General features: G+C 39.8%; 1 protein-coding gene across 1 annotated transcript; it reads right to left on the bottom strand.

Annotated features, from left to right (window-relative positions):
• Positions 1-1785: 1785 nt before the first annotated feature.
• LOC110379266 (uncharacterized) lies at positions 1786-9966 on the bottom strand. The gene is made up of 6 exons (XM_049840934.2): positions 9818-9966; positions 9008-9618; positions 8070-8467; positions 7545-7913; positions 7050-7319; positions 1786-6962 (listed from the first exon to the last, which is right to left on the bottom strand). The coding sequence occupies exons 2-6, from the start codon at positions 9427-9429 to the stop codon at positions 1786-1788; spliced, it is 6636 nt and encodes a 2211-aa protein (XP_049696891.2). The 5' UTR covers positions 9430-9618; positions 9818-9966.
• Between the last annotated feature and the right edge of the window lie 3359 nt (positions 9967-13325).

The following is a 13325-nucleotide window of genomic DNA, read 5'->3' as shown; positions in this document are numbered from 1 at the left end:
GCCCAACAACTCACAACTCACAGCGATGGCGGTTTCGCCCTTTGGGTTTCGCAGCGGAGGTGTGCTACAGGCATAAATTATTTTCAAGATAGTTCTATGAAAACAACTTGGCATGGTACAGGTACCTAGATAGGCTCCTAGCACACATGGCATATTTTAAACCGCAGACGACGCGTGTTTCAGAAACACGCTTCTTCTGACAGCGTCTTTCAAAGATTCTAACTCGCGCAAGAGCTCGGATAAGAATGGATGTAAAAGAAATCACACTTCTTTGTTATCTACGTCGTACTGACTGGCGACCACACTGGCGACTGAGTGATTGAGGTGTACTTTAAGGCCTCTGCACACAGCGGGCGTCGAGCGTGCCGTCCCGGTCGACGCGACGCTGTGTGTGGCGTCGTCCGTAATATCTAGTACATTACAACTGCTCAGTGTCGCGTCGCCGTCCCGTCCCGCCGCGCCGCGCCCGCTGTGTGCAGAGACCTTTACCGTGTACGTTATAGTGGCAACGTCGCCAAGCTGCCGGAGTTTTGTGGCCACGCTTCCAATTTGGCGACGTTACCAAACCGTGGCCAAGAGAGTTAAGTACCATACATTTCATATTAACTGCTTGGATACGTAGCCGGCGACGTCGTCATGGCGTCTTAATGGGGCAGAGCTCTAAGTCACAATGTAAACGCGTGCGAAGCTCGTCTGTCTGATGGCCTAGAAAGGGCCAGAAGGTAGGTCTGTATCGTTGCATCAGATCGTCTGTATCGTAAACGCGAAATAACTACACGTTTCCCGATCGCTCCGTGGGCAACTAAATAGCATATGGGTACTTAAATCTTGTGTACTAAACCAAGGTATTTCTGTGTCATGACTGAAGGATGAGAAAAGAGTGCATGTAGCAGAGATGAGAATGTTGAGATGGATGTGTGGGGTTACCAGAATGGACAAAGTGAGGAATGAGTATATCAGAGGAAGCCTGCGCCTGCAAAGTAGCGCCAGTGACAGAAAAAATTAGAGGTCAGCGTTTGTCCTGGTATGGGTATGTGATGACACGGTGTTAAGAACGATAAGTGGCGCCCAACCTGGGGCGCCACTTAGGTCGCGTTTCTACTGACGCGGAGCTGGGCGGAGAGGGGCGGAGAAGAGCGGTGAAAAGTGGTCAGTGTTTCCACTGAAGCGGAGCTGGGCGGAAAGGGGCGATGAAGAGCGGAGCAGGGCGGAGTGGAGCATCCATCCATTTTACGTATGCACCTAGTGGCGTAACGAAGACAACTGACACACTGCACGCAAGTCACGCACCGCCCCGCTCGGTACCGCTCCGTACCGCCCCGCTGTCCTCCGCTCTGCACCCCAATGCTAATTTTCATATTAATTTTTCCTAATTAACACAATAGTTTGCGTGTTTTTTTGTTTGTATTTTTTGTTATGTTTATTATGTTACATATGAATATAGGGACATATTATAAGTTAACGGTCGGCCATAATTTTTTTTTATATATATATTATCGTTGATGTACCTTATTAAATAATTAAATTAAAATCTCATGTGCATTGCGAGCAAAACCGTCGGTCTTTAGTCTTTACCTTGTCTCTTTAGGTAGGTAATAGAAGGAAAGGAATAATAATCCACATTTTTCTTAATTTTCAAAATTTATTCTTACGAACGCGGTCATTTTAGTAAATTCTCAAGAACATAATTCTTATAAAATTATACAAAGGGGTACGAAATAGTTTAACATAATATACTCAAGAGTTACCTTAACAGAAAAACATCTTAATGCAATATGGGGTATTTCACCACGATAAGTAAGCTACTCGAGTCATTTCGAAGCATAACGTGCCTAAGGGGCCTGGTGTACACGGGCCTGCTATGGTTAATTTAAATCCTTTTTCAGGATACATATTTGTTATTTCCTCGGAAGTCTCCGGCGATTGTAACGCTTCTTTTTTCTTTTTAGTCCCAAATATTTTTTGTTTTTTCTTCTCTGATTTTTTTCTTTCCTTTTCCAACTTTTTCATTTCTTTTTCTTGTTTTTTTTTAAACTTTTTTTCATTTTTTCTCTTACTAACCTCAGCATCGACCTGTTTATCTAGTTCATCTTGCATCAACTCTTTGAATTTTTCAGGATTCAAACAAGCAAAGTATCTGATGGCATCTTCAAAGTCTAACTCAATATTCGGTTTTCTCTTCTTCTTTCGCGCTCTAAAACCTGATTTTACTGCCGTTAAGTCGGACCTTAATTTCATCATCTCATCAGACTCTATCCATGCACAGCTAGGCCCAATCCCTGGATAAAGGTACTCTTCAGATATAACAGCAGATGGAACTTCTAGTACAGTCTGAGGCTCGGGTGGAGTTTCGGATTGTGCTATTTGTTCGGGCTGTGGCTCTTGATCGGGCTGTGGCTCTTGATCGGTCTGTGGCACCTGATCGGTCTGTGGCACTTGTTCGGGACATACACACGGCAACTTTTTCTTTGGGTGCTCATTTTGTTTTTCATTGGGTTTTTGCGGCAGATTTGCTACTTGTTGTGGCTCTTGTTCGGGCTGTGCTACTTGTTCGGGACATTCACACAAAATCTTTTTCTTTTTGTGCTTATTTTGTTTTCCGTCGGGCTTTACGGGCAAATTTGCTACTTGTTCGGGCTGTGGCACTTTTTGGGGCTCTGGCACTTGTTCGGGCTGTTCCACTTGTCCGGATTGTTTTTGGGGCTGTGGCACTTTTTCGGGCTGTGGTATTAGTTTAGGCTGTGGCTCTTGTTCGGAACATTCACACGAAAGCATTTCCTCGGGGTGCACATTTTGATTTCCGTCGGGTTCTGAGGGCAGATTTTCGGATAACGCTGCTCCTGACCCAAACACAGGTGGTACTTTGTCGGTGTCAGATTCCGATTGACATTTGGGTGTTAGTCCGGTATGGTCAATAGGTTGCGGCTTTGTGTCATATTTTGGATCAATTATCGTAATGGATTTTTTTGTCTTTGAAAAATTTCGTTCGTTATTCATTTTACATTCGTTGCATCCACATGTACTTGATTTTAATGCAGATTTCCTTATTCCAATTTCTTTTTTTCTTTGTAAGGCAAAATGACTACATGGACAGTTCACTTCTGAAGAGGAAGTTTTTTCCTTTGAAGAAGAGAATCCTGATTTGATCTTAGGTTTAGATTTTTTTAGAAGTTGCTTAAGTTGCCAAGGCCTGCATTTTTTTCTTGCAGTCTTTGAAATTTGGTGAGGTCCCGACCAACAACTGTATCGTGAATTTACGACATCATGACATACGCATTCTCCTTTACTGCTGCTGCTAGATGCCTCCATGGCATAGGGTTTCACTTTAGATTTTTTAGGTCTACGGCTTTCTTTACTTTCGTCATAACCCATGTCATCATGGCATACACAACTCGGTTGAGTAGGTTGATTCAGCAATGGTTTATTAAGTACTTTTGACTCTAAGTGCTTACGGCTTTCTTTCTTTACTCCAAAACATGTCTCACCATGGCATGAACAACCTGGTCGAGTAGGTTCACTCGGCAATGATTTAGTAAGTACTTTCGGCCCTAAATACTTACGGCTTCCTTTCTTTACGCTAAAATCACTGACGTCATCACATACACAGTCTGATTCAGTAGGTAGCTTGAGATGAGAATGATTACAGCTTCTTTTACTTTCGTCAAAACCTAAGTCATCATAGCATGCACAGCCCGGATGAGTAGGTCCACTCGGCAATGACTTAGGAAGTACTTTCGGTCCTAAATACTTACGGCTTCTTTTCTGAAGAAAACTACGCACTTTCTTTATGCTAAATTCACTAACGTCATCATATGAGCTTTCTGAAACAGTGGGTGTCTTGAGCTGTGGATGCTTACGGCATACTTTCTTTACACCAAAATCTCCGACGTCATCACATACACAGTCCGATTCATTAGGTGCCTTGACCTGCAGGTTCTTACGGCTTCCTTTCTTTACGCCAGAATCTCCGACGTCATCACATACACAATTTGATTCAGTAGGTGTCTTGACCTGTGGATACTTACGGCTTCCTTTCTTTACGCCAAAATCACTGACGTCATCACATACACAGTCTGATTCAGTAGTTGCTTTAACCTGCAGATGCTTACGGCTTCCTTTTTTTCCGCCAAAATTACTGACACCTTCATATGCACTGCCTTCTTGAATAGGTGCCTTGGGCTGGGGATGCTTACGGCTTCCTTTCTTTATGCTAAAGTCACTAACATCATTATATGAGCTTTCTGAAACAGAATGTGCCTTGGGCTGGGGATGCTTACGGTTTCCTTTCTTTATGCTAAAATCACTAACGTCATTATATGAGCTTTCTGAAACAGAATGTGCCTTGGGCTGGGGATGCTTACGGTTTCCTTTCTTTATGCTAAAATCACTAACGTCATTATATGAGCTTTCTGAAACAGCATGTGCCTTGGGCTGGGGATGCTTACGGTTTCCTTTCTTTATGCTAAAATCACTAACGTCATTATATGAGCTTTCTGAAACAGTGGGTGCCTTGGGCTGTGGCTGCTTACGGCTTCCTTTCTTTATTCCAAAATTTCTGACGTCATTACATGAACAGTCTGATTTAGTAGGTGCCTTGAGCTGTGGATCTATATTTTCGTCAAAACCTATGACATTATGCCGTTCACAACCTGGTTGAGTAGGTTGACTTGGCTCTAAATGCTTACGGCTTCCATTCTTTACGCCGAAATCACCGACGTCATCACATACACAGTCTGATTCAGTAGGTGCCTTGATCTGCGGGTTCTTACGGCTTCCTTTCTTTACGCCAGAATCTCCGACGTCATCACATACACAGTCTGATTCAGTGGGTGCCTTGACCTGCAGGTTCTGACGACTTCCTTTCTTTACGCCTAAATCTCCGACGTCATCGCATACACAGTCTGATTCAGTAGGTGCCTTGAGCTCTGAATGCTTAATAAGGCTTTCTCTACTTTCGTCAAAACTTATGACATCATGGCTTACACAAGCTGATTCTCTTTTAGTAAGTTCTTTCGGCTCTGAATGCTTAGAGCGTTTTTTCTTTTCGCCTTTAAAATCATCACACTCTGGTTTTCTATTTTCTTTCGACTTAGTAGGTGATTTTGGCTCCGGACTAGTAGGTTTCGGTTCTCTTTTAGTTAGTTCTTTTGGCTCTACATGCTGACAGCTTTCTTTATTTTCGTCCAAGCCTGCAAGATCATTACGTTCACAATCTGATTTAGTAGGTGCTTTTTGCTCTGCTTTAATACTTTCTTTTGGTTCTGTTTTAGTAGGTGCTTTCGACTCAGTTCTAGTGGGTTCTTTTGGTTCTCTTTTAGTAAGTTCTTTCGACTCTGAAAGCTTAAAGCTTTTTTTCTTTTCGCCTTTAAAATCATCATAATCTGATTTTATATGATCTTTCGATTTTATTTTAGTAGGTGGTTTTAGCTCTGTACAAGCAGGTTTTTTCGATTCTCTTTTAGTTAGTTCTTTTGGCTCTGAATGCTGACGGCTTTCTTTTTTTTCGTCGAAACCTGCGAGATCATCACGATCTGATTTAATAGGTGCTTTTTTCTCTGTTTTAATACGTTCTTCTGGTTCTGCTATAGTAGGTGCTATCAATTCAGTTTTAGTGGATTCTTTCGGTTCTCTTTCAGTAAGTTCTTTCGACTCAGAATGCTTACGGCTTTCTTTCTTTTCACCTAAATCTACAAAATCATCACATAAACAATCTGGTTTAACGGGTTCTTTCGATTTGATGTTAGTAGGTGCTTTCGCCTTTGTTCTAGAGGGCTCCTTCGATTCTTTTTGTTCTGAATGCTGATGATGGCCTTGTTTTTTTTCGTCCAAACCTGCGACATCATTACATGCACAATCTGTTTTAAAAGGTTCTTTCGTTTTGATTTTCGTAGGAGCTTTCGGGTCTGTTCTAGTACGTTCTTCCGGTTCTGTTTTAGTAAGTTCTTTTGGCTGTGAATAGTGACGGCTTCGTTTTTTTTCGTCGAAACAGTCGAGAGGTTTAGTAGGTTCTTTCAATTCGATTTTAGTAACTGCGTTCGACTCAGTTCTAGCGGCTTCTTTCGGTTCTCTTCTGGTAAGTTCTTTTGACTCTGAATACTTACGGCTTTCTAACTTATTTGGCTCTGTTCTAGTATGTTCTTTCGATTCTCTTTTAGTAAGTTCTTTTGACTGTGAATGGTGACGGCTTCGTTTTTTTTCGTCGAAACAGTCGAGAGGTTTAGTAGGTTTTTTCGATTCGATTTTAATAGGTGCGTTCGACTCAGTTCTAGCGTGTTCTTTCGGTTCTCTTTTAGTAAGTTCTTTTGACTCTGAATACTTACGGCTTTCTTTCTTTTGAAAATCTACGAGATTATCTAGACAATCTGGTTTAGTAGGATCTTTCGAATTTATTTTAGTAGGTGCTTTTGGCTCTGTACTAGTAGGTTCTTTCGGTTCTCTTTTCGTATGTTCTTTTGGCTCTAAATGCTGACAGGTTAGTTTTTTTTCGCCCAAACCTTCAAGAATATCACATCCTTTAGGCTCCGAAGGTTGTTGTGAGGTTGTATTCTTCCTTTTCTTCTTTCTGTGTGGTTGTCTGTTTGATTTAAGTACTGGTTGTTCCATTAGCTCTTGTGTTGGTTCTGAACTTGGCTGCTCACTTGGCTGTCGTCTTGTTTGTTCGCACGGCTGTTCACCAATTCGAGTCCCCGCCTGCGCAGCAATTTTTTTAACAGCAGTTTCAAATAGTATTCTTTCTTCCGGAGACATGTTGTTACACTGAAGATCAAATATCTCGAAGCCCTTTAAATCCGTTATCATACCTTTTGACATCATTCCCTCTACAGAGCCTGATTCAGTCTCCTCCAGTAGGTCACAACGTGGGCATATATCTACTTTCCGGTTAACTGTTATTGATTTTGTACCACTGCACTCGCAGAGTAATCCCCCTACAGACTCTACTGGTCTGACATGAAGTTGTTTACCTACAAAAAATAATATCAACATTACTATTGAAATATTTAGGTATAGTATGTTTGCCCCTTACATCGCCCAAGTATAGAAAAACCTACCAACTCTACCCCTGAGCTGCATTGACTCTACGTGTGGAGTTTTTAATCTTGAATTTGGATGTTCTGTATAAGAAGAACATGGCATAGGAATATGTGGACAGAAATATTCAGATTCACACGGTAAGCAGTTGGGCTCTTCACATTCATCTTGAGAATGGTTTGTAGGTTTGTGATACAATCCGCAATTAGAGCACATACGCATATCGCTCGGAAGTGTAGAAAAAGATGGCGCACGCCTCCCCAAAGAACGAAACCAGCGGGATGCTTTACCTAAAACATGAAATATTCGTTGTATGGAAATCACATAAATTACCTATGCAAAAAAGTATTCAATAGAGGCATGGCAAGCATCCCTTTGCGGGTAAAAACGTAACCACAACCAATCAATCGGCCATAGCTACTTAGTTACTCTCGTCTTCTAGTACTGATGACTACTCGTTTAAGAAGGAAAAAATAGTAGTCTAGTCGAAAGATTTAATAAGGCAAATAATTTACCCTTCAGAAATAATGGGGTGCTTTTCCTGGACATAACATTGGCTATATATTTGTCCTTGGAACTGCTGCAGTTTTGAACCACAAAGGTAGCGGTGGATATCTTTGCACAACAGCAACATGGCCTATCCATCGTTGTATCTGTACCAAAATCTACATCTGTCTTCCCAAATATTTGTAACTTGGTAGTCGATGCGGCCATTTGACAATACTTATTTTTGCTCCACTCAACTTTTCTAAGAACCTCAACTGATTCTTTCTCGAACTCAGTTGATGATTCTGATGTGTGTATTTCTTCCATATAAAATTTCTTACCCTTTCCTAAAACTTTTATTTCATGTTGGATTATCGGCGTTTTTCGCAGCGGTGTGTCTAAAATAGAATGCTTTAGATTCATAATTTTGCAAATGTTAATAAAACTCGGATTTCTAGAATTGTTGGCAATGCAAAAGGTTACATTTGGGCAAATAACCTCATGAAAATTTTGAACCACATTACCGACAAAGAGAGAGGGAAAGTAACACGTACCCAAGTCCACAAAAGTGCAACGTTCAGCTATAACATGAGTGTCTTTAGATGTGCGACTAGTAACAGACTTGAGGCTTTCGGAAGCGGCTTCTGAACCGCTATTGGTAGACGTTGGGACTATTATAAAAATGTTTGAAGCATCAGAAAATCTCTTTTTCTTTAGAATCTTCGCCATTATATTTGAAATATCGAGCGAACTAAGTACATCTGTAGACTCGTTAGGGTTTTCACTTGCTGTATTCAGGGTAGATTGATCAACAGTCATATTAACTTCATCAACAGTTGTTTGGGTTACTTTAAATACTTTGTATTCAAGTCGTGGGCTCGTTGCTTTTGTACTCATATGATTAGATCCCCCAGGCTTATGAATACTTGTATTTTTATCGCTCACCGAAATGCTGTAATATTTTTTAACATTCAAGCTAGCCCCAGATCTATGTGCCGGTCCGGTCCGGCCGAGTCAACAGGCATGTGTGGGGCGATGACCCGGTCTCTTTTCTGTTCTTACTATACCGATTGTTAAGAAACCGGGCCGGAATGGAACGGTAGGTCTGGGGCCAGCCTTAAATTGGTTTTGTGACTGTGATTAAGTCAAAGCTGCGCGGATTGAACGATCATAAGGCTAAGCAACCCTTGGCGCGGTCGGTGTATGAATGAGTGACCATCTTGTCATAACGAGATCTTCCGTGTTTCGGAAGGCACGACAAACTGGTGAGTTCTGGCTGTCATTTAAACATCTTTGGCTGTTGTTACGTGTATTCAGAAGCCAGAAAGTCTGACAACCAGTCTTACCAAGAGGTATCAGGTTGCCCGCGTAACTGAGTTTTGGAAATCAGTCTCTCCATATGAAACAGAGGTACTCAGCTCCATTGGAGAAAAGCTAGGCAGATGATTATGATTATTATGACGGTGAAACCTACATGGAGCATGAAGATTACCTTGACATTGATCCCTCTAATGAACTCATAAGAGACAGAGAACTAGAACAATAAGCAGAATTGTATGTGACGCTAGTGCTCGACGAAATACTAAGTGTGTTCATGCTATTAGATACACTTGTATTCAATGATGTTCCATTTTTAATTACGACAATTTTTCGATCAACGCCCTTTGCTAAAGATTTTGCTTTTGCATCTTGGGTTTTAATAATATCGCCCAATGATTCAGGATCTTTTGGAATTTTTGTTATCCTGTTAGATAAACTGAATCGTTTTTCGTTGGTTGAAGTAATATCCTTGATGATAATATTTTCACTTCGTGTTCCATTCGGTCTGGTGAACATAATATCGGCAATTCTGGTATAAGAAGAGCGAAGTTTGAGGTCAGTTACATAAGTGATAATATGGTCGTTTTCAGACATGTTGTTAACGATGGTATAGGTGCTCCTTTAGTATGAAGCAGGTGTCCGCTACAATGCACACGTCCTAATTGCAGTTGACTTTTACGTATTCTTTTATCACAGCCCGATCGCAACCGCAAGCTTATCTTGGTTTGTTTACATCTTGCACCTATATTTTCATTTTCTATTGTCTTCAAAGTGTTTCTGATTCTGTAACTGTTCTGATTTATTATTTTTAATCAATAGTGTAAGGATACTTGTTCTTTATATGATGCGATTAAAAATGGTCGGTGTATGTGTAAAGAACCGTGGGTGCCGTGGGCGGCCCATGGCGGCCAAGCTCTCGAGATTTTTTCATGACCTTTTATAATGAGACTAGACTATTGTGCACGTTTATTCTACAACATACCTGTCATGCCGTGATCGATAATGTATAATACAATCGTAAATAATCTAGCTTAGATACTGAGGCTTGAAAAATTGTGTAGATTTTTTTTATAAAAATATTAACATAAAGTTTATTTGTCACGATTAATTTGACAGCACACAGAGTTTGACAGGGCACAGGAATTTTGAGAGGTTCTTAATCCCCTAAACAGCCTCCTCTGAGCTAGGCCTTTATCCAACTAGGTCTAAACCTGCCCAACTGAAGTGAAGGACATACCATATTATGATTATGCCTCTATGTTATTAATGAAATCTTCAGCAGAATGTGTTTCGCAGCAAAAATATAGCGAACCGCTCCGGCTTCGCATGGGATAACAGTATTTCCCCACTATTTAATGTATGTTATCTATACTTATAATAAATCTGTAGCCAAGTCAAGTCTGTAGAGTCTGTAGTGTAGGTCAATTCTGTGCATTAAATATATTTCCAAAATAACTATCGGGGGAATATTAGTGATCGATACTGATGCCAAAAATATTGCATTTTTTGTTGCAGTGAAATTTTTGTTTGTCTGTCTGTATGATCGTTATGGAAACAAAAACTACTTGACGGATTTTAATGAAACTTGGTACAATTATAACTTTAAGACTTTAAGTAATTTATTTTTAATTTTCTTTTGCTACAAACATTTTATTTCTTTTTAGGTGAAGTAGTAGTTGGTACGCAAAGATTTAGATAATTGGATAAGCTGGTGTTTATTATTTCCTCTCTTTGCACAAAGTCCGCATTTAACGCGGACGAAGTCGCTGGCAGAAGCTAGTTAAACATATAAAAGTTTCACTTAATCTCTCTGTCTATTTAAAAAAACCGCTTGAAAACAGGTTGCTTGGTTTTGAAAATTTTTAAGCGTGAAAAGGGACACACAAGGTTAATGCCTCACAAGGTTAAAGGTCAGGCCTTTTATGAAAAACTAGCTTTCAACTAAAGTGGATATACAGGGTGTGTCGTTCACAATCACATTAAATCCTACCGCATATACTTTATGACATTCTATGGCGAATTGTAAAAAAAATAACCTAATCCATTCAGTGGTTTAATCACAGGAGTCATTTTTAGTTTTTATAATTTACAACATCATGTGTAAAGCAGAGATAAAGTTAGGAGTATCGAATGTTTGGAACTGTTGACAGCTGTCAGTTTTCAAGGGAGAATTTCAGTTGTTTGTAATGACTGACTTTTATATGGTGTTCTAATTTTCGCACATTTTTATCCTATTTACTTTGTTTGAAAAATTCATTTTTTTATTTTTACGTATTTTTCTTTTTTCTTTGTGTTAATCGACATATATTAACCAGTATATTAATGCATTTCATTTAATGTGATTATGAACGACACACCCGATATAGTGACAACTATACTTGTCACTAAAAAGCCAAAAAAAAAGTGCCTAATGGATGTAACCTAAGTTTATTTCGCCACCGACTTCTAGGCCGATGCACCTAACAATAGTTTTTTTTTTGCTTTTCAGTGTTTCTAGGAGTCGGTTTTATGCTCCAAAGCTCCAAACAGTCCAAACCTTCACTGTCGAATAGTTCTATCAGGCATACATCTGAGTGTTAAGGACTATGAGGCCAACTCGAAAGTAGACCATATCAAACAAAATAAGAATCATAAAAATCAATTAATAAATGGCGGCGCAATGGCGTAACAAACATAGGTACAAAAAAAACCGGCCAAGTGCGAGTCGGACTCGCGCACGAGGGGTTCCGTACCAGAGCAAAAATGAGCAAAAAAAAACACGTTTGTTGTATGTGACTCCCCAAAAATATATATTTTATTCTAGTTTTCAGTATTTGTAGTTATAGCGGCAACAGAAATACATCATCTGTGATCAACTCTCTAACCATTACGGTTCATGAGATACGGCCTGGTGACAGACGGACGGACGGACGGACAGACGGACGGACGGACGGATGGACGGACAGAGGAGCGAAAACAATAGGGTCCCGTTTTACCCTTTGAATACAGAACCCTATTGAGAACCCTATTGAGAACCCTATTGAGAACCCTATTGAGAACCCTATTGAGAACCCTATTGAGAACCCTATTGAGAACCTAATTGAGAACCTTTCTTGAAGTCGTATAAACAAATAAAATCTGTAACTACGAATGTTTATAATTTTAATAATTGGCGGGAATTAGCAGTAGGTACCTACCTATAAAAGCAGGGCTCGATTCTCCTAATTTTACTTAAGTGACATAAGTACAATTCACATTCGACTGAGATCCAATCCCGACTCGATTTCGATTGAAGCGTATGTAGCATTCCGCTATTTTTTCTTTGAAACAAAAGTTTTTATCCTTTTCTGTCATTCAATAATGAATCATTTTGTCTGCAAATGATTTACGATTGCAATATGATTGTAGAGCAAACTACCGTATAGACCAAAATCACCAAAATAGCAGACCAATCGCACAACGAACACAATTATAGGACGTCATACACTAGTTATCTGCATAATTAAAATCTTTAAATTCAACAACATTCCGCTGCGCGAACGCACACAAGTAGCAGACCAATCGCACACCAATCGAATGTCGTTGGAATACGATTGGTCTTATATTAGTAGCAGAATGCCCGATATGGGATATATAAAACTGCTATTGCGATTCGATTTCTATTCGATTTTGACATTATTACGTTGGAGAATCGGGATCAGGAAGTCTCGAATTGAAGACTGCATACGACTGAATTTTTTGCTTCTCATATAGACTGCTGAGCCATTTATATTAATTGTTAATTTTTTGGTAAGCTATAGGTAATAAATAATAGTACAACAGTTTAAGAATCTATCACACATTCATTATAAGAATTCATGGGCATCTTACTTGTTTGATTTACCTATGAAAATGTTATTATTAGCTAACCTGTGGAACGATATGTGCAACCACCATAGGATTCACTTTTACAAGTATAAACGCAACACCTTTTCATCATTTTACTAGTTATAGATAAAATAGTTTTAATACAAATAACTTATATTTAAATAGGGGTATAATTTAGGCGGTCACCAAAAATATTTTTAAGACTCTAAGCTGAGGCACCAAATAAAATAAACAACTCCAAAAAAAATAAATTTACTTTATTAAAAGGGCACTAAAGTATATAATGTTATGATCCAAAAAAAATTAAATAACATCAGAAAAATCGCAAATCTCGCACAAATATTATTTTTGGTTCCCAAAATGGATTAATGGTCACCAAACTCTATCCAACTAATAGATTAATATTACTACCAAAAATCATAGTTAGTGACGAAAACGAATCGCTGCAAAACCGACACCACGTAGTCTTGTCTGCCCTACCCCTAGAGTGCAATTCAATTCCGCGAAGGCGCGGAGGGGCGAGGCGGCCTGCGAGCTGAGGCGCAGGTAGTTTTAAGGCTCGCCGCTGCGGCTGAGGCTGGCCGGCGGAGCCGGCCAGCAAGCCGAAGCTGCGGTGGTGAGCGTGAAAACCATCTGCGACGATA

This window comes from Helicoverpa armigera, chromosome 1, assembly GCF_030705265.1.
Source record: "Helicoverpa armigera isolate CAAS_96S chromosome 1, ASM3070526v1, whole genome shotgun sequence".
In the NCBI taxonomy this organism is placed as follows: domain Eukaryota; kingdom Metazoa; phylum Arthropoda; class Insecta; order Lepidoptera; family Noctuidae; genus Helicoverpa; species Helicoverpa armigera.
This window is presented reverse-complemented; position numbering and strand designations above follow the sequence as displayed.

Excerpts from the sequence above, each read along its gene's own strand:
- LOC110379266 (XM_049840934.2), bottom strand. The coding sequence starts at position 9,429 with ATGTCTGAAAACGACCATATTATCACTTATGTAACTGACCTCAAACTT. Across the intron at positions 7,320-7,544 it reads CACCCCATTATTTCTGAAGG|GTAAAGCATCCCGCTGGTTT; the intron begins GTAAATTATTTG and ends TTCATGTTTTAG. Across the intron at positions 6,963-7,049 it reads GCAGCTCAGGGGTAGAGTTG|GTAAACAACTTCATGTCAGA; the intron begins GTAGGTTTTTCT and ends TATTTTTTGTAG.